The sequence below is a fragment of the Nansenia antarctica genome (genome assembly GCF_963989245.1).
Source record: "Nansenia antarctica genome assembly, chromosome: 5".
In the NCBI taxonomy this organism is placed as follows: Eukaryota; Metazoa; Chordata; class Actinopteri; order Argentiniformes; family Microstomatidae; genus Nansenia; species Nansenia antarctica.
In genome coordinates, this window is record NC_137690.1 from 68,407,087 (window position 1) to 68,428,549 (window position 21,463).

The following is a 21,463-nucleotide window of genomic DNA, read 5'->3' on the forward strand; positions in this document are numbered from 1 at the left end:
GTATATGGCAGCCTTGTGCCTGTCTCATTCCAGTTCTGCATCCAGTTGAATGCGTGATACAAGTAGCTTGCGCAAACCCGGGACGTGTGAAAAGACGCAACCCGGCAATCGTTGGGCATTTAGCTCGTGTGAACGGCGAAAACAGGTTACAGCCATGGAGAGAGCACAGTTCACCAGCTAGCTAAGCTAATAGCTAGTGAACCTCAGCAAAACATTATCTATCTGCTACTAGATTTTAACCTCGGAGATTCTCTCTGAATATGAATACTATCTGAAAATAATTACTCATTGGCCAGTTTAGCTGTCCTGTAAAGGAATGGCAGATGAGTGCAATTAGGTTGCTGCCATAATTGTGTCCTACTTGTCCTATAAACCATGCAATAAATCACTGGAAAGAACAATTTGGTAAGAGCAAGAGTGACAGGCTCTCAATGGCATTCGACACCTCCTGCTCCATTATTTAGAACAGAGAGCAGAATAACAAGATTGGCAACCCCCATGCAAAGTAGTGTCTTTGGAATGCAAGATCATGTGTTTTTTTATTAGAGTTAACTCTAGGTTAGAGTTGTAGATTTTAAGTTTAATTTTGTTTTGTTGACGGGTGGGGGACTTTTTCCGCTGTCATGTTTCTGTGTTTACTGAGGTGACCATCAAACCCTGCCTCCCCTCTACGCTACACAATGACAATTACAGCTCACCGTAATAACAATGATCAAATCAGCACCAACACGATTGATACCAAAAACAAAGACGAGTAGCTCGGAGCTATAAAGCTTTGTTCTGCGATGTGAATGACAAATGACAGTTATTTAGGCCTATCATTTGTCATAGGCAAGTTGCTGTCAAATCTTCGGTTACATCTGCATCAAGTAGTGGAACATTTTTCCCCTGTGGAGTTTTCTGCATCCTCAAAATATTTTAATGATAACAAATAAGATATCAGATTTGCCTCTTCAAACTCTGCATTAAATGATCTGCGTGTCAAAGTCATTTTGCCTTGGCTTTATGAAATGAATGTTCATACTTGATATTGTCATCGCAGGATAGTGAGGACACTGAGATAATACGCTGACTGAATTTCACCATATTAAAAACGTAGATCTGTGGAGGAGATGATTTGGTGAACCGGTCGTGTGTCCTGTTAGCTCCCTATTTGTAAGGGCCTAGGCTTTAGCACAGTAGGCTAAGACAGTCCTGGTGCTGACACAGTTGAGTTGACACAGTTGATATTTGTAATGGCTGTGAATTGGCTTTGTTCCTGTAGTTTTGATTGATTATATTGTTAGATTTGATAGCAGATGCCGTTTGATACTTAGATGCTTTGATTAGTTTTGGATGTTCTAAATAAGTTTAAAGTGTGAAAGTGGAGCTCAGAATTGTGCATTTGTCTCACCTGAAAACACACCAGTCCAACTAATGTACTGAGCGAGGAAGCGGGCCAGCTCTATTCCCCAGCTACGTTTCTCTAGAGTCAGTGTCCAATCTGATTTGAGTCTTCGACAGCCAGATGGGACGAGGATGTCTTATTCTGATTCTTTTTATTTTCCCCCCCTGTATTTGTTATGATTGCCTGCGTTTTTTATGATTGATTTCAAATTCTGAGTCAAAGCTCCCATCCAGGCAGCTCAATGTTGCATTATTTTGGAATGTGAAACAATAGCTTTCTGAAGGGTCTCTCAGCCGTGACCTATCCTTTATGGATTATACAGCTGTGAGTGATTGCTTCCGCCTGTGCCAGCTTAGGATTCGCCGCCTGTTGGACGTTTAAAGCCAACAGTATGCTGGCAATAGCCCTCCCTGCACTGCTGTCCCAAGTTGACCCATGCTAGGACGTTTTGGCACCAGGCTGTCTCTGTAAGGCTTAGGTCGGGGAGGGTGGGTGGGTGGGGGGGGGGAGTGGTTACTCCCGAAATGAGAGGGGAAATTGGGCGTGTGATTGATGCTGTCTGCCGGCGTAGGTTGTGTCTGAGTCATTGATGGCTCTGGATCCCAGTGGGTTCATTCAGCGGCCAACCCAATTTCCTTAACAAAGATAAGAACGTCACCACCACACATATTGTAGTACACACACACACACACACACACACACACACACATACCCACCACACATATTGTAGTACACACATACACACACACACACACACACACACACGCACACATACCCACACACACGGAACACACACACACACGGAACACACAGACAAACACACACACACACACCCACACATACCCACCACACATATTGTAGTACACACATACACATACACACACACACACACACACGCACACACACATACCCACACACACAAACACACACACACACACACACACACACACACGCACACACACACACACACACATATTTGCATGTGCAGCACCACCTATAGACACACCAAATAGTAAATTCAGCCTGGGGGTGTCAGCCTGCTAGTCAGACTCCAGGGGATTAACGTTTTTTTTTTGGGTGAGCAATTGAGGGAATTCTTCATATATAATACATGAGAGGTAATATTGTGATTTATTTTTCACAAAGGTATCAATTTCAAAGCGTTTCTCGAGTTTCATTGTTCTGCCATACTTCTGGAGTCGCAGTTGCTCGTTTCTCCAGTTTATGTGCGTACGCGTGGGTCACAGTGTCCATGGAGGGCCGTGCATTCTCCCATCACGTTTGTTTTTTATGAATCCTCACAAAGTTTGCTCAGAAAGCAAAGCTCGCCTTCTTTTGTGCCTACGCTACGTTTATAAATGAGGTCCCAGGAGACATGCATAGAATGACAGAATATTAATGCCTCCTGCATCCAATATTACTGTATGATTTTCATACGTTTAGATAGTACTAAGTCAGGACAATATCTGGGTAAATTGAAATTCCGCAATCGAAGATTCCCTCCCGCATTGCTGACCTTACTAATTCCATACTCTCTCTAGCTTCTCTTCCAGGAGACCAACCCAGGGGTGCGGTATGAGTACACCATCAGTAGAGAGACCGCTTTGGATTCCGACAACGACATTCCCATCACAGATTTCTTCTGGAAGTATGGCTCATGGACTGAGTGCAGCGCCACCTGTGGGACAGGTAAGAATCTGCACAAATGTTTGATTTGGCTGACTGCAACAGATGTTTACCTAGAGAAGTTGTTCATGACTGTATATTTTACTGTACTATTGCTTACATAACGACCAAACATAGAGTGAATAGTTTGGGTTGTGAACAGACTATCATCTTGTTATCCCAGGACTGGAATAACCAAATCTCCTAATCATTAGATTAGATTAGATTAGATTAACTTTATTGTCATTACATAGTACAGGACAATGCAACGAAATGATGTGCGTTCTAACCAGAAGTGCAACAAATAGCAATTATATTGCAGTGATAAGTAGCAGTATTTACAGCAATCTATACAGTAAAGTGCAAAAAGTAGCGTGATGTGCAATGTCATACAATGGTGACTGGATGAATATGTGCAGTGGTTATGTATAAATTGAGATTATATACAATGTACAATTGTACAGGCTATGATACATATGATACATATGGGATAAATATATTGTATATAGTGATAGTATACAAAAATACAGCCTGTGGGCTATGATACACAGGGATGAGCTATGCACAGCATGATCTACACAGAACACAACTGTAACTGTGTGTCAGTGAGACGGTGTAGGGTTCAGAGTCAAAAGTCTGACAGCTGAGGGGAAGAAGCTGTTGGTGGTCCTGTTGGTTCTGCCCGGGAGGCTGCGGTAGCGTGTAGCGTGCCCCAGAGCGAGTACCACGTAGGAGGGTGAACAGTTCATGGTTGGGGTGAGAAGCATCTCTGATGATGTTCCGTGCTCTCCATAGGCACCGCCTAGAATAATTCTCACCTATTTTAAACATCGCATGTATGGTATCTGTTATCAACTGGTATCTAGCTTACTGTAGGTCTTATGTGTGCTTCAAAACAAGTTGGCCCACTGAGATTCTTAACATTTATTTAATGTTTGAGGATACTTGTTTTCATCTAGTTCATCAAAAACAAAACAGAATTTTGGTGAAACATTATCTATGAGATTGGTGACGCTCACCATTGAAGGGATAGTTCACAATTGTACACTTCATAGTCAGACGATTCCTTACCTTAAAAGTATTCTCTGGGCAAGGAGACACTTTAATACACTTAAATCACTGACAAAAACCCCCCAATTAAATTCTCAATCCAACCCCTATGCTGAAAGCCTGGTGAACAAGCCTGTTTCTAATTCCACAGCTGGGGGTTGGATTAAGGTTTTAAAGTCAGACTGAAATAATTTGTTGTATTATGCTTTTGTTATATCAGAGTAACAACAATGTAGCACAAAGACATGTTTCATTTCGCAAGTTCACTTTCAAAGTAAAGTGTATTAAATCAACTTGAATTAATTTATAGATGTTCCTCTCCTTAGACTGTTTTAGGACTAGGCGTGTATCTTTTTCTTTTTTTTTTTTAGTATTTTTTCCTGAGTGGGGCAGTCCCACTCATATTTTTCCTTTTAATGACAGACACAGTTGAGATTATGACAGGAAGGATGGGTGAGAGAGAGAGGAGGGATGACATGCAGGATATGTCCCCGGCCGGAATCGAACCGGAGACCCTGCGGTACATGGTCAGCGCTTAATCCACTACGCCACCTAAGCGCCCCATAGGCGTGTATCTTTGGTGGTTGACTGACAGCCCATCTAGCCAATCAATGTTCCAGCTACCCATGGCTAACAAAATCCCATTTCAGATAATTTACTCTACCTACTAAAACCGTAGCATTCCTGACATATTGACGGGTAAAGTATTCATATTCAGAGAAAATCTCCTCTGTTAAAATCTGCAGACATTAAGCAGCAGCAATATGATAAGCTGTCGAACTCTTGCTTCTGTCTCCAACTTTGTTTACAGTCAAGGCTTGCACCATATCATGAATGGAGAATATGCAACTGTTGTCACACCTACAGTATGTACAGTGCTATGTATAAAAGGAGGTGGCGCAATTCGAAGCATTATCATCTTTGAGTGTCATTGTTTCAGAGACAACTTAGATATGGAACGTACTGTTTGAAAGTCAAGAAAACGAGTTAAGGATCATTTAGTTATTTCCAGTTCCGTCTCTGAATTACTTACATAACAGTACATTGCATTTGCAGTCTGGTCGGGCTGTGAATGAAAATGCATCACACACACACATATACCACAGAAAGCTTTTTCCTATCTTCTGTACCATGAAAAAGTGAGTCTCAAGTAGGGTAATTTGATTCATAGATCAACACCAAGCTTCACACACTTGAAATTCTCTGCCTCTTTTTTTAAAGATCATCATGTTCCTTCTGTACTAAAGGATTATTTTGTTTGTTATATTTGTATATATTTGTTATATTTGTTATATTTGAGTTGTCCTTATGGAATACAATGTTGAAAACTTACACAACTCCATAGTATGCCATAGTACATACAGAGACAGGTAGACAGGATAATCCCTTGTAACTATGTTTTCTTCTTACATTTTCTACAGAATAATCCTACCAAATTGCAGTATCAAACTACTTTTAAACTCCAGCACTATAATTGCGTGAAAACACTCGGTGGATAATTGCCCCCAATTCTATTGTAAAAGCCACTGAAAAGCTTCGTGAGTTGGCAATCACAAATAATGTACGATAAAAAAAATAAAGTGTGTCTTTTGTATACAAGTCCCTCTGACATCAGAAATAGTTGCAAAATCAATAAGTTGTTAAAACACTCGCCTTCCCCCCCAAAAAAAAGACACAGCGTGGTCGTAGCGTGTAATAATTCAGTAATGAAATCACATTTACTGTAACAGCCTTCTGAAGTCCTCAGCCACTGCAGCCAGAGAGGGAACCGTTTGATGCCGTGATCCTTTGAGTCCTTAAGTCATTATGAGTCATAATGGCATACTTCTTTGATTCCTCAAAAAGTCGCCTCTCAATCTCCTGATTCTCTTAAATATTCTCATCCTGATGTTGTGAAAGAGACAAGAGAAAAGAGTTCAGTGGTCATTTGGTCAAGGAAAGATGAACTGACTTGCTAATGCAGGTGACATGCTGTGTATGTACTGTCATAATGTCTGTGCTTTAGTTAATTTGAGTAAGGGGGTAAAAGGACATTCACTTCAGAGGAACAAGAGCAAAGGCAATGTCATGTGTTGATTCTCCTTCCTTGGGTTACACAAGGCTGCATGCCTCTGGGACTAAAGGCGATCTGTTTGCAGCACATCTGTCTGGCTCCCCGAAATAGGTTTCTTGAGAATGTTTTCACCCAAAACTTTTCTGTTTTGCCAACTTTTTGACAGTGCTGTCCTAGAGGGGGTATTGCGATGTTTAATGCTGTGCTTGGGAGAGTCAGAAGTGGTTTTATCAGCAGGAGAGCAGAAACAGCTGCTGGTGATCAGACTGAGCAAGTTTACCTCGCTAGTCAAACTGTCTCCTTCAATCCAGTGCATTGTTATTGTACAATGCTTATAGAATATTGATTACGGTATTCACACATTTCTGCATGTAATGAAAGTTTTGCTACGTTAATCAGTATTACTCTACAGATTCATGTAATTGATTTTTAATTGCTTTGTTAATGAATTAAATGGTTTGTAGTCTCGTTCCCAGACACTTCTGCCTGAATGCGCAGAAGGTCTGGTGGACTGACGCGTTAAACTTCATTAAACCAATAGAAAGACTGTCAAAAACGGGCAGTGCATAACCATTGGCTTAAACACCTTAATCTATCAACCATGTGTTGCCCCGATGCACTCGCCTATTTTGCAACATGGACATTTCAGAAGAAGTTTTTGATGCAGTGCTATGTAGCCTATGGGTTAGAGAGGCTGCCCAGCAATCGGTAGGTCACTGGTTCGATCCCCACCCTAGGAGGGAGCCGGAGATGAGCTGGTGACTGGAGTGTTGCTGGCATCATATCTGAGGTGCCTGCCACTGACGTTGTGTCCTTGAGCCAAGGCACTTAACTCCTAACTGCTCCAGAGGCGCCGAAGATGGCTGACCTTGTGCCCTGAGCCCAGAGCTCTGTTCTCACTGAGTCGAGACATGTGCACAAACTACATTTCATTCTCTCAGTACTTACTTACTGTGATTGTAAGTACTTACAATGACAATAAAGTTCAATCTTTTTCTTCAATAAAGGTTGTACAGAAGATTTATTTGAGAAAACTAGTCTCTAAAAAAAAAATATAGTTTTGCTTGGTTTGCCTGTTTCTGGCAAAAGCTTAATCTACCAGGCATGACCAACACTGTGCTCTGTTTTAAGACCACTGTCCTCAATGGCCAGACAATCTGATATTAGGGTTAGGGTTAAGTGTGTTATATCATCTGGGTTTGGGTTTGGGTTAGGGTTAGGGTTAGGACTCATCTCGATGCATTAGGCTACAGTTAGTGTATATAGCCTACTTGTTATTAATGCCCTTGACAGAAAGCAGGAAGCAGCACTGTGCTGCCCTGGGGGGGGTATTCAACATCAACGTCGCTAAAGGAAAATCCAGGCTTATTTTGATAAATCCTGCTGAGTTCTTGACTATCACTGCCTGGACTCACAATTCTCTACACTTTATATCCAACTCACTGTCTCGTACACATCACTGTGTACTTCTTTGTGATCTGGTTTCCTGGCCTTCATTAAGCCTAAGGAGACAGCGTCACTGGTACATCTTTATTTACAAAACCATTATCTATATAATCTCATGTCACTCAGCAACAGTTGTTAGGATTTTCACTCCACTAGATGGTTGCTCTACCGTCCGTCCGGGTACCCAGGATGCACTTGGAACCTGGCCGAGCAGATTTCTCTTATTTTGTGCCCTGGTCATGGAATTACCTCCCGAACACACTACAGCTTAATACGCTTAGAACTCACTACAGCTTAATCTCGTCTCCCTAGGAGTGTTCAAAGCTCTGGTTAAGAACTGTGTGTCGGAAGAGTGCAATTGCTATTCCTAAAACGGATTTTATAATATTTATCAGTTGTCCCTTGTCTGTTTTTATGATGTTTTATTATACAAATGTTGTAACCTTGCACTTGGTACTGGTATGCTATCTTGGCTAGATCTCCCTCAAGAAAGAGATCTTAATCTCAAGGGACCTTCTGGTTAAATAAAGATGAAATAAAAAAGAACTAAATAAAAAATAAAGTGTTATGTCCTTTGCTGTTGATCATGGAGGATCAAGCCAAGATGAATGGACTCTTGCTGCTATCGCGTAGAGGCGATAACCAGGATAGTAACGGAGACAGAGTGTTTGCCTCATCGGAGACCTCCGTTAGCAAAGATCAACGGAAGTATATTACGGTATTGTTATCTACAGTATATCTTAGTTTGCAATTATACTGTTGAGTCGTCTGACAGTTGGTGGTCAGAATCAGAATCAGAATCAGAATCAGAATCAGAAGACTTTTATTGCCATGACATGTAAACATGTTAGGAATTTGGTTTGGTACCATGGAGCACGGTTTACAAAAGGACAGGTGCAAGACAGGACAAGACAGTGCAAACCAACATCAAAGTGCAAGAGTCATAATTAATATAAATATAAAGGTCTGTTTCTACACAACGTTTCCAACTGGTTAGACACACTGGCTGAGGCTGGGTTAGGGAACACAACTGCATGTACTTAGTAGTTTTCCCCACGAGCCCAAGACGCATCGACCACAGATTTTTTAAGCTGTTGATATCCCACGCTTATCACTCTCTTCACCACGCTCTTCACTTCAATGGCAGACCAATTAACAACTACGGTTGGATTAAAGCAGGATTATGATTTTGTAGAATCTTCACAGTGTCTACGTCCTTGACAATGGTTGACTGCATGAGTCCTATGTCTGACAATAGAAAACGGGGGGTTAAGAGGTTATCTGACCATGCTCCTGTGTACTTGCATATTCAAATGTGTCAGCGATATTCCTGATAACCATTGCCCTTATATTATTCATTCAAAGCATGTGACTCTCTGCTCGGAATATGGAACACTTTTGCCTTAGATAGCTAGAGATCGGGAGAGATAATGAGAGCATTGCATAGCTGATTAAAGGCGGTATCTTTTTAAAGTGCAGGCATTTGGCACCCTCTGAAAAACGACGTTGCCTAACAGCCTCCTCGGAAACAGTGTTACAGTGTTTCCACTAGTTCGGTTCATTTTGGTTTCCCCTGGGTTTTCTCATCAATGTGTTTCCAAGCTGATACAGCTCTCTGTACTGTTTCGTTGCCTGTATCTCTCGCTTTTCTAGTTCCCATTATTCTAGTAATGTATGCTCTGTTTGTTATCCCACCAAACCAGCATTTTCATGATAAATGGTGCTACTTAATGCTAATTTATACAACAGTTAGTTCCGACCAAGTAATTTGAATGGACAAGAGGCATTCCATGAGTGCTGATATACAGTATAACAGCACTGGGACTTTTAACTATATGTATCACTCCGCCGCACAGATGTTCTACTAAATGACCGTTATAATTAGACGACATGTTTGTGTTCAGGTTACTAGGCAACAGTCCATTTGAAGTTCAGTTGCGGAACTATTTTTTGTTTATTTTTATGAGTAAATAAACAAACAAGGATAAGGCCTGCGGCCTCGTACCTACGACCGAATCACAGCCGTGCTGATATTCAGTGTAACACACTCCCTCTCGTGTGATATTGCTTAAGTAACTCACTGCCTAGTTGGCCCCGTCGGAGAAGAGGAGGAGGATGCAGACAGACCTCGCTATTCTGCATGGGCCAGTTAGGGAGGCAGAATAACTTTTGATACCAGAAAAAGCACTGAATTTACTCACGCCTTTCTAATGCTCTCAAAGGGTTGAAGCTACACTCCTCACCCTGACAGTAAGGCCCTAAGGACTATGTGTGTAAACTCAGGGCTGGGTATTGGCAAATGTGATAATAACCACTGAATTGTTAGTGTAGTGGTTTGAAGGGGTTGGTTACCATATAACTGCTCAATAGCCACCCCAACAGAAATGTCATGGCAGCACTGTGCACGTCAACAGAGATTGAGGAGTGCTACTTTAAAAGCTGAGCGACTCTGGTATTAAAGGCCCACACCAGACAGTTTTGCCTCCTGGATTTTCTTGACATTAGTCATTCACAGAGCTATGTGGGAAAGTAATGCCAGGTATAGCTAGGGGCAATTATCAATAAAATGTGTCAAAAGGTTAAAAAACGGTGAAGAGGGTTCGGAGGGTTTGACTCTGGTCGCTAACTTTACGAACACACTTTGGAGCGATGTGAAATGTCATACATCACAGCACATGGGAAAATGTTTTAGAAGGAGATAAGAAAGATACAAATGTATTTCCCAGAATACACATACAGTACTTCGACCTAAATGGCAATGTTCAGACTTGAAATAGCGATAGCATTGTGATGCACCAGGATGTCATGTCAACTAAAAAGGGTTCCGCCATCAGGTTATGGGATGGTCCCTATGGCAACCAGTGTTTATATGGGACCGTTGCCAATAGAATCCATGGAGCATAACATTAATCCCCCAAATCTCCCTCTGGAACAATGTTTAATAATTAATTATTGTTTGTTTTGGTTTATGCCATTTGTTTTGGTTTATAAATATTATGCAACATATCAGCTCCTCAAAGTTGTGTTCCGATTGTTCTGCATTAGTGTCTCGCATCACTGGCTCCCTACTTTTAATTGTTCGAAAGGAGCAGTAAATAAGGTGAAATGAATGGGATTCACTGTTTGTGTCTGCTAGCCTGCAGATGTGAAGCTCAGTTTTAGCATCCAGGAATGAGATGACCTGTGAGGTTCTGATAGAATGCCTTCCTTATAACTCATGCCAGCCAGTTCCAGCCTCTGCGTGCATCTGTTAATAGAATCATTGATGAATGGGTTCAAATATGGCTCAACTCCCAAAGATTGTTTCAAAGGCATCATTGTCTGTCCATCATTGTTTTGTTTATTGGTTAAGGTACAAGGTGAAATTCAAAGACATAGTAATCATTCTCTAAAGCACTCTCAATCACGGGATTGGAGACATTTAGGCCCAGACTTAGTGTGCTTGCACTTATTTTTTTGCAATCTTGTAATTCTGCATGTGACCACCACTAGAGTAAATCTAAAAGAAATCAGATATGAGCACATGGAAGCTAATTTTTTCACAAAAAAAACTTTCCGCCGGGACCGCCTAGCAGGTTCCGGGTCTCGTATCCTTCTCACCTTTTTCACCCCGACCCATTTTCATGCCTGTAATGTACTAATCCTGTTGCACCAAACTTTAGTCCTGGTTAAATGTAAACCTTTGGCACTCTCAGTTTAATTTCCCTTAAACCTAGATTAAATTCAAGTCTGTTGCACAAGTAATTTTAAACTTAGTCTAAAGACAGATTAGCAGTTATATTTAAACCATTCCTGGAGGAGGTTTTTGTTAGGTCTATTTCTGTTGTATTGACAACATGGCACATCTTCCCTGGATGTGAACAGAGGAAAGTACATTTTGAGATAGATTAAACCCAATTAAATGTTATAACAATAATGAGTTTTCCCAGCGGTATAGATTTACAAAAGAGTCTGTCATATACCATAATGGGAAGGTTGGACCAGCTGTCAAGCATGAAAGTGAGAGGAACTCTGCACACAGCACTTCTCCAGCTCCGAGTAGCTTTGAGTTGTTATGCTACAGGTTGTTTTCAAATGATTGATGGGGATCTTTTTGGAGTTCACAAGTCCAGTCTGCAAAAATGTCAAAGGCAATTGCATGTTTAAAGGGTCAGTATATTCATTTTGAACCAAGGAGGCAGATAACAGCTGGGTCTTACAGGAGAGCAGGTTTTCCTGGAGTAGCTAATTGGAGCTCTTGACAACCAGCACAATGACAGTCTCAGATATATATAAACAAAAAACATAGAAGACCTACAAACTAGCTGGCTACTTTGTACTCCCTAACAGACCCTAAAAGTACTAGAGAGGTATCAACCCCTGCTCCTGCATAACTCCACAGGAGTTGAAAACACTTTAAATTAGAATTTAATTGAATTGAAACACTTTAAATGAGTTTGAGGAGTTTGAGGAGTTTGAGTTTGAGTTTGAGTTTGAGTTTGAAGAGTTGGGCTGCTATCTCTCTACAGTTAAACAATTAAATATTACATTTTAACAATGCCGTCTCCTGTAACACTTACCTTTGGGAGTTAACTGATTCTGTTTGAGTGAAAAGGAAGCTTTCGCTGAGGTTTATAAATGGGCAGTTTCCATCTGCCTGCACCTTCCATTTTGCCTGAGGGCACGCTAATTAGTTCTCTTTAGATTCACTGCACAGACACATATTTCTGCGCTTCTCATCTGCTCAATACAGTGCGTCCCTACCCCAATTATATGTGCCCTTGTGTGAGGACAGTATTGTTGTTTTCTCATGAAACTAACACATAGATATAATGTAAGTAATTTCTCTAATAACACTGCTGTGTTGACTATCATTTGTCATTGTGACAGAAACCGGAAAAACCAAATACAATAACTGTTACGCAACGGTTTTTAACTAAATAGATTATGGAATCATTTATTTGTGATGAATGTGATTGCTATCAAAGCTCATAATCATCATTATCATTATCATAATGACATAATCAAGGTCATTTTGTTACTTTCTTTTCTGTGGCTACATAAAAATGGCCTTTTCAGATGTTGAACTACTGAGCAGTGTTGAACTCTTGGTATTTAAGAGTGGAGGCGGTTGACGACTGTCACATGCGTCATTCAGTTGTTGAATTGAATCGTGCATACTCTGTGCACATGGCCTCCCCTTTCTCTGGATTGTGTGCGTGATCCCATACATTGACGTGGATACCACAGATTGTTTTGCTGTGAAATAAGGTACTTCTGTCGAAGGACAGTCTTCGACACATTTACGTCACAAGACTCAAGGACCTGATTTTAATTACTTATATAATAATAATAATAATAATAATAGCTTAGATTTATATAGCGCCTTTCTCAAACCCAAGGACGCTTTCATAGACAGACAGTCAGACAGACAGAACAGAAAAACTAAGCAAAGAAACAAAGACAACGAGAGTTAAGATGATTCAGGCGTGATATCTCATGTTCATTTAGGGCCCATTGACTTCCATTGTTTTTTGTAAAAAAACAAAAAAACACTAGTGTTTATTCCTTTCAGGGTAAGGAACCGAATATGTAATGCTGATATTTGGGTGAACCTTTCAACCCAAAGGCTGGATCCCATTATTTTCCAACTGTGTAAGTGAATAAAATACACTGCGCTGTTACTGGCAGAAACGTGTGATTTGAGGGACCCCACGGTTCACCTGATACATCTGACATTTCTCCTGAGCATCACTTTAATATATATATAGCTCTCTGAAACCCTGTTGACACCCACTCACCATCTGTTTTCTCTCTTCTCCTCTATTTAAGAAGTCCCTTATCTGATGACATTCCGCCTTTCATCTCCACCTGTCTTCTGCCCTTCCTCTCTACTCCTGCCATCCTCTTAGTCCCCTGACGGATGCTAAATTGACGGAGCGAAAAAGCCTGTTGTTAGGTTGTTACCATGTTCTCTCTCTCTAGCGTTGTCTATAAAGATGTAAATCAGCAAGCAGATGTCTAGTGTCAGGGGTAGGTGCAGGAACACATGAAGAGATGAGAGGTGGGCCCCTGTTCAGATGGGCTTGCAAGCCCCGTAGGAGTAGAGAAGGGGTGTCAAACCCATTGGTCGTGGGCTGCTTTGGACCAAATGCAACCTCACCCTGGAAAAAAATAATCAATTTGTAAGTGGGCCTAAAACTAAAACAAATGCCCCTGGTGTGCACAGTGGCACATTATATTATCACAATACAGTCAAGGCCTCACTTACAAACTCAACAAATGATGAATGCCTCATTTTCAATATAGTTTAGTATGTCTGTAGGCATCTGAAGGTTGGAATTAAAACCAACCAATCAGGCGAGGGAATTAGGCAAGCCATAGGCCATAGGGAATTAAGGCAAACTTAATTGCTTAATTGTATTTGAAAGCTCATCTATCCTTATCTTTGACACCCCTGGGGTAGAGTGCAATAAAAGAGAGACTTCAGAGGAACAGATACATTTGAGTCGCAGCCTTTGGGGCCCTCTATCTTGTCCTATCCTGTGCTGCTCTGTCTAAAAGTACACATTAAAGTACACAAGTCTCACATTACCGATTCCTTGACTTTGAGGTATGCGTTAGGGTCTGTGATGTGAGGGGGGATAATTAAGCGTTATGGAACGAGAAGCAAAGCGCATTCTCTCATCCTGCAAGGACATCTTCACTATGCAGAGAGGCTGTGGCTAATTAGCGAATGCATACATAGTCATAATCATCCAGCTGGCACATCTTTATTTTCATTAGGAATCTGAATCTGAAGTTGGTCATGAAAGTAATTCATGATGAAAAGCTGGTGTGTGTGTGTGTGGGTGCTTGGACGGGATGATGGTGTTGAATGCTGAACTGGAGTCAATGAACAGCATCCTTGCGTAGGCGTTGAGTCCTGTCCAGTTGGCTCAGGGCGTGTAGTTGGAGATGTACAGTATGTGTTAGTCAGTATCCTGCTATAAACACTGTCATTATAGTAGTTCGCAGCATCAACCACTGGTACTTCAATTCATCATCCAATACCAATCCAGACTGCTAGGGTGAGAGGCGATCGATACATGCTGTTCCTGAAATGACAGTTCTTGCTCATCATCTACGACTATGATGAACAACTCCCTAGCACTCGTGTGTGTGTGTGTGTGTGTGTGTGTGTGTGTGTGTGTGTGTGGTGTGTGGGGTGTGTGTTTGAGAGTGTGTGTGCGTGTGTTAGTTTGTTTGTTTGCTTAGATGGTCTGCTGCTTGGTGTGTGTTTGTATCTGGGTGTTGATGTGTAAGTGGAGGCTGGTGGAGGCGACAGGCTCATTGTGATGCGTGGGATGTCACGAGGAATGGTATCAAACGTATTCCATTCCATGCATGACTATGATCATGATGATTCATACAGAACAGCTGTTCCTATATCTGCCCGGTGTTCCAGGTGTCCAGAGACAGCTTGTTCACTGTCTAGAGCGGACCTCCGGGATCGTGGAGGAGCGCTACTGCGACCTGGCGACCCGGCCTGATGACAGACGTGCCAGCTGTAATGAGGAGCTGTGCCCTGCCATGTGAGTTGATTGATTGATCGATTGATTGATTGAGTTTATTCATGGATTGAGTGAAAACAGTAATCCAAGGGATGACATGTGAAAGTGTGAACACTTATTTCCAACATGGTCTTTTGATATTAACATACAAGACAACAATAACATCAAACAATCATTAAATAAACATTACCCCCCCCCCCACACACACACACACACACACACACACACACCAAACAAAAGGATTAGGAATAAGAATAAAAGAATAAGAATAAAAGTAGGCAAAAAAAATAGACTTTCCTATCTGTTCACCTTACTCCGGAGTTCAGCCCCCTAGCACAACATCACCCCGCAGGTCTCACATGCTCTAACACAAAGACCATACACACACAGTCACAGTCACACACACACACACAGTCACAGTCACGCACACACACACACACACAGTCACAGTCACGCACACACACACACGCACACACGCACATGCACACACACACACACACACACACACACACAGACACGCGTACGTACGCATACACAAACACCAGTCACACACCTATAGTCAAGGAAAGCAGAAGAGGATTACACAAAACCAACCAGAGTAAAAACAAAGTGCAACTAAACAAGCAGCAAGGCCTTAAGTCATTGACATTCATCCTGCTCTAAAACAACTCCTCTCATCTCCTCAATCTGACTCTGTTGTTGCACTGTTGTTGGTTGGTTTGTTTCTCACCACCCCCTTCAGATGGTGGATGGGAGAGTGGCACAAGTGCTCATCCAGTTGTGGAGCTTCTGGCCAGGCTAAGCGGACGGTGATCTGTATCCAGGCGGTGGGCCTGGAGGAGCAGAGAGCCCTGCAGGCTTCCGAATGTCAGCACCTTCCCAGGCCTGAGTCAGTAGCCCCGTGTAACACACACATCCCCTGCCCCGCGGACTGGACCACAGGCAACTGGTCAGAGGTGAGGGCCGTTTTGGGGAATGTGGGTCAAGCCCCCAGAGGGACTCTATAGACACAGACAGGGGGGAGAGAGGCCTGGGCTTAGACACATCTGGCCCGGTCTTGTTCAGTGTGAAATGTTCAGTATGTGTCCTAATAGAGTGTGAAATGTGAAATGTTTCGCACTCTCAAGTACAAGTTGAAACAAAAAGGCTACTTTTACAGAGTTTGACCCTGTGATATTCGAGTAGCGGATATCAATATATCAATTTCGTTCTCTTCACAATCTATGATTACAATCAATGTCCTTTTATTCATGTCTAAATATGTTCTAGTGTTCCATTCTGCATCCTTTAGTAATACCACTGTGACGCAGACATTACTTAAGCAATATCACACGAGAGGGAGTGTGTTATACTGAATATCAGCACGCCTGCGGCCTCGTACCGAAGACAATCACACCCGTGCTGATATTCAGTATAACAGCACGACCTCAAGTGTGATATTGCTTTTATACAACAGTTCTACAGCGCCATTTATTAGTTAACAGTAATAAGTGACCACTGATTATGATTTGTTTGTTTTTTTAATCATTTATTTTGTCTCCGTCAAGAAAAAATTGTTCCGCAACTGGACTGTTGCCTAGTAGCCTGAACACAAACATCTGCAGGCTAGCTAACGGTCATTTCGGAGTGATACATATAGTTAAAAGTCCCAGTGCTGTTATACTGTATATCAGCACTCATGGAATGCCTCTTGTCCAATCAAATTACTTGGTCTGAACTAACTGTTGTATAATGTTTCTCTATTTTTAAAAAAGGGGGAAAAAGCATTGTAACCACCAAGGGCCCCATGTCAATAGCCCCTGGTCATAGCATAGATTAGCATAGATTTCTTACGATGGCTGATGGATAGATTGTAAAAATGTAAATGTAATGTTAATGTTGTAATGTAAATGTCATGTTACAGTTAATTAGGTGTCAAGGGAGCGGTTTAATTCTTTTGTTGATTCTAATTATTCAGCTCCTACTGTCAGTCAGTCCACACCATCTGCTCATATGTCTCTCCTCTTGCTTTCCCATAGTGCTCTCTGACGTGTGGAGGCGGCTTGCGAAACAGAAACGTGACCTGCTCCAGAAACACCGGCGTGGACTGCGACCGGAGGAAGAAGCCCAGTCTGGTGACACCATGCTACCTCCGGGACTGTCCCCCGATAGTCGACATCTTCGGTGGCAACGATTGGTCAGGCAGTGGCTCGTCTAGCAAGGAAGTGTTGAACGAAATCAACTCCATCCCAAATGCCAAACCTCCACCCAAATACAGCGTGACCAGAGCCCAGCCAAGGGCCCCCAACAACCTGAATACAATTCTAGATGGGGATGTCCCCCAACGCAATCGCATAGAAAATACACCAGACCAGACTAAGTCAGTCAAAAACAATGTAAAAGTGGATGATTTTTACTACGACTATAACTTCATAAATTTCCACGAGGACTTGTCGTATGATGATTTGGAGAGCAATGGTAAAGATCTAGGGGATAATCTTGGTCCAGATCCACAACGCAAACCTGACTCCAGTGCTAGTACAGAGGACAATGTTGACAAGGAAACCATAACAGGATCTGCCACATCCGCCTCACCGGTTGCCCTGATATCTACAACTTCCCCTTACGCTATAACAGATGAGAGTCCAAGCCAGGATCATGTTAATGATAATGACAACCCACCAACAGAGAAACCCGACGAAATAATTTCAGAAAACGAGGATGTTTTCCTTTCTGAGGACTATTTTTTGCCTGTTACCTCGTCACCCTCCCTCTCAACACCGGTATCAGTGACCAGGTTTGCACAACGATGGACAGACCTCAACAGTAATCTGGGTTGGCCTCAAAACCTCAGCACAGCACCCGGCCTGGTGTCAACTGGTGAGGGGACCTCTAAGGACATGAATGGAAAGGAGGAAAACACTGACATATTTGAAGATTTTGACAAGGAAGTAGTTGATGTATCAGTTAAATATACCACCTCTACCCCAGTAGGTCAAGACTACAATGATGGCACCGTCCCTGTTGGGGTTGTTGGTGAGGAGAGAGAGGACATGGCTGATTCGGACTACAATTCCCATGATGAGACTACAACAGAGCTCCAATCCCCTGGCTCCCAAGCAGAAACGGAGAGCCCGGTCCCACCCTTACATTCCCTTCCCCCAGCCACTGTTGTTGAGTTTGAGACATACGATGACAGATTTTTCACCACGACCCTCTCTCAATGGGACAAAGCTACACCCAAGACGCCATTGCCCACCATTAGTCTCCCATATGGGCAACCAAACACAGCTCCCCCTGACTACGATGGCTTTTTACCAGAAGAGCCAGACTTTGATCAACAGGACTTTGACATAGAGCCCAGTGTTGAGAGCGAAGGCGATTTAGCGGTCACCGACAGTGACCTCACTGTTACCTCACGTCCTGTCTTTCAGGAGCCACTTCCTCCTCCATCTCTTCCTTCGTTTCTTTCCCCTCCACTCTCAGGAACCCCGGAAAATGTCGGCCATTTTGGACCAACAACTGGAACTGACTCCCTACCTTACACTGATCTAAAAGGAGACCTTCTATCTCTGTATCCATATATAGTTATAGTAGAGACCCATCCGTCTACAGCCAAGCCTGAGACAGAGACACATATATCCAGACAGCCTACAGAAGGAACTAGACTGGATGGAGCCAATACCAGCCCCCTAGCCCCATCCCCATATAACTGGTCAGAGATTGACTACAATGAGATCCTCGTCCCTCCAATGCTGAAATCCACAGGGCCGGACCCTCCCCTCACATACCAGCCCCCCGAAGACTCCACCACCACTCCCAGGGGCAGCATGACACCCGTGCCATCCACCCAGTCCCCTGGATCAACGGTGCCCCCGCTGCTAACCCAGACTTCCACTTCTTGGCTGGCCCCAGCGCCCACCTCAGCCTCAGTGCTAACCCCGGCCCCAATCCCAGCTTCAACCCCAGTCCAAACTTCAGCACCAGCCTCAACTCCAGTCCAAACCTCAGCACCAGCTTCGACCCCAGTCCAAACCTCTGCACCAGCTTCGACCCCAGTCCAAACCTCAGAACCAGCTTCGACCCCAGTCCAAACCTCTGCACCAGCTTCGACCCCAGTCCAAACCTCAGCACCAGCTTCGACCCCAGTCCAAACCTCAGAACCAGCTTCAACCCCAGTCCAAACCTCAGAACCAGCTTCAACCCCAGTCCAAACCTCAGAACCAGCTTCGACCCCGGTCCAAACCTCAGAACCAGCTTCGACCCGAGTCACCACAGCTGCCTTCTGGGTTGCCAGCAACTGGAGCGCAGTGAGTCCTTCTTCCCCTACTTCCACAAATTCCAGACAATCTTGAATATTTTCTATTGGGCAGATGTGAGAAGTTAGAGAGAGAGAGAGAGAGAGAGAGAGCGATAAACACGTGGAAGTGCAGTGATTAGGACCAGGGATTTGACCCTACACAGTTAGGTCGTAAGATTGAGGCCATTGCACTGACTTACTGCTAGAGCAACCCCGGGCCACACATTCCACTCCACACATTCTGATGTAGATTTACTGCGGGGGAGGAACCAGGCTCAGCAGGGTGCCAGTGTGCCACTATTAATATCCCCCGGTCTCTTTCATTACGCTGTCATAGTGCAAACACTGGCTTCAGGTTCCTACATACTGTACACATCAAAGCTACCTTTATTGTGATGAATGGACACCCTGTAAACCCTGTGACCTTAAAAGATCCACACCGGGAATGCTCAGGGGCCCATTCCTCAAAACGGTAGACAGGTTGTGACAGGGTTGTGACAGGGTTATCACAGTTTGCACTCACCCCTCTGTCTCAAAGTCAATACAGGCAGTGGTCCTCTCACTTCGGTTTATTGGATTTTTCAAGGGCTTGAGAATGAAACACATACTCACTTCACTTTCCGCATAGCAATGTATAGTTATATGGTAATAGGTGTCACGGTCTACTGTTTCTCTCTGTGGTCTTCTGTTTCTCTATGTTTCCACTCTTCCTAGCTCATTATCCTCCTGACAGGTGGTTGAGGTGACCTCAAGGAATGTAAGACCTAACCTGCTGTGTTGTGTTGAATGTGCAAATAGGAAGAAAGTATATTTACTGGTTCCCCCTCACAGGTGGGCCTGGCCACTGCTACATACTCGCTTCAGCAGCAGGTGCCAAACAAAACAAAACAAAACAAGTCACGGGTGGATGGGTTGTGTATTGTGTTCTAGGTGCACTGACTGTAATCCTAACATATGGTGTGTGGAGGTGAGCGCTTTGTGTTATCAGGTGTTCCCACGTGTCCTTAAAATCCTTTTGAAAGTTTGTGAATTTGAGAAAAAGAAATCAAGGTCTTTTGAAAATAGACATTGACAAATAGACAATGGGTCATTGAAAGTGCTTGAATTCCCCTCTCTCTCTCTAAAAAAATATCTTTATTGTAGGTCAGCACAGGTGTTCTTTTTTTTTTATTCAACAATAAGAACAATAATACAACAATTCAACATTCAACAAAAACAACCAAAAGAAAAACATTAAAAGGAAAAGAAAAAGCTACTGCTGTCATGTCTCAAGTCTGTGCCAATTGCCATAGAGTCCACTTCATCCATTTGTTGTCCATCTGTGGTCCTAAAAGTCGTAGTCTGTGAGTCAGTCTTTCCATAACATGGATTTCCCCCACTGTGTCTACCCATTGGGCCTGAGTAGGTAGGTCTTCCGTACCCCATTTACCCCATTACCCCACCTTGTGATAGCCTTTTTCCCAGCGACCATGAGTATCTTGAATAGATAAGAGTCCCCAACCTGTATCTCATTTTCTGTGTAATTACACATATAGAGCAGCTTGTGATTCATAGGAAATGTGTAACCCAGCACAGGTGTTCTTAATCAGATTGATTGGGAGGAGCATTGATACTGGAAATGTGGTCTGAACTGAAGGGAGTTGGGGTATTTACCACTGTTGCTAGCCAATCAGAATCCAGTATCCAAACATGCTGTCGGCATGTCACCCATACATAACACAAACTTACTTGTGTCTGCAGTGTTCCACCAGCTGCGGCCTGGGGGCCATCTGGAGGGTGGTGGTCTGCACCACAGGGGTGGACTCGGACTGTAACCTGGCCAAGAGGCCTGTACCGGCCCGGCGCTGCTACCTCCGCCCCTGCTCCGCCTGGAGGATAGGGGAGTGGACCAAGGTGAGGCCTTCCAACAGGGCTAGGACCATCATCACAACAACTGGATAGGGGGGGCGGGGGGGGGAAGGCAAGGAATAATTTAGTATCATGATCAGTATTACTATCACTTGATGTTGAGGTTGTATTAGTATCACTTTTATGTTGATGATAGTTTACAT

The 21,463-nt window shown here is 43.1% G+C and overlaps 1 protein-coding gene across 1 annotated transcript in view; it reads left to right on the forward strand.

Annotated features, from left to right (window-relative positions):
* adamts7 (a disintegrin-like and metallopeptidase (reprolysin type) with thrombospondin type 1 motif, 7) overlaps window positions 1-21,463 on the forward strand; it is a gene marked incomplete at both ends in the record, with an annotated part of 111,573 nt that overhangs the window by 70,355 nt on the left and 19,755 nt on the right. The window contains 8 exons of the mRNA XM_080531884.1: window positions 2,929-3,076; window positions 15,028-15,154; window positions 15,876-16,089; window positions 17,152-17,650; window positions 18,107-18,965; window positions 19,070-19,260; window positions 19,364-19,422; window positions 21,153-21,305. Of these exons, the coding sequence (XP_080388010.1) occupies window positions 2,929-3,076; window positions 15,028-15,154; window positions 15,876-16,089; window positions 17,152-17,650; window positions 18,107-18,965; window positions 19,070-19,260; window positions 19,364-19,422; window positions 21,153-21,305 (2,250 nt within the window). The remainder of the gene's footprint in view (window positions 1-2,928; window positions 3,077-15,027; window positions 15,155-15,875; window positions 16,090-17,151; window positions 17,651-18,106; window positions 18,966-19,069; window positions 19,261-19,363; window positions 19,423-21,152; window positions 21,306-21,463) is intronic.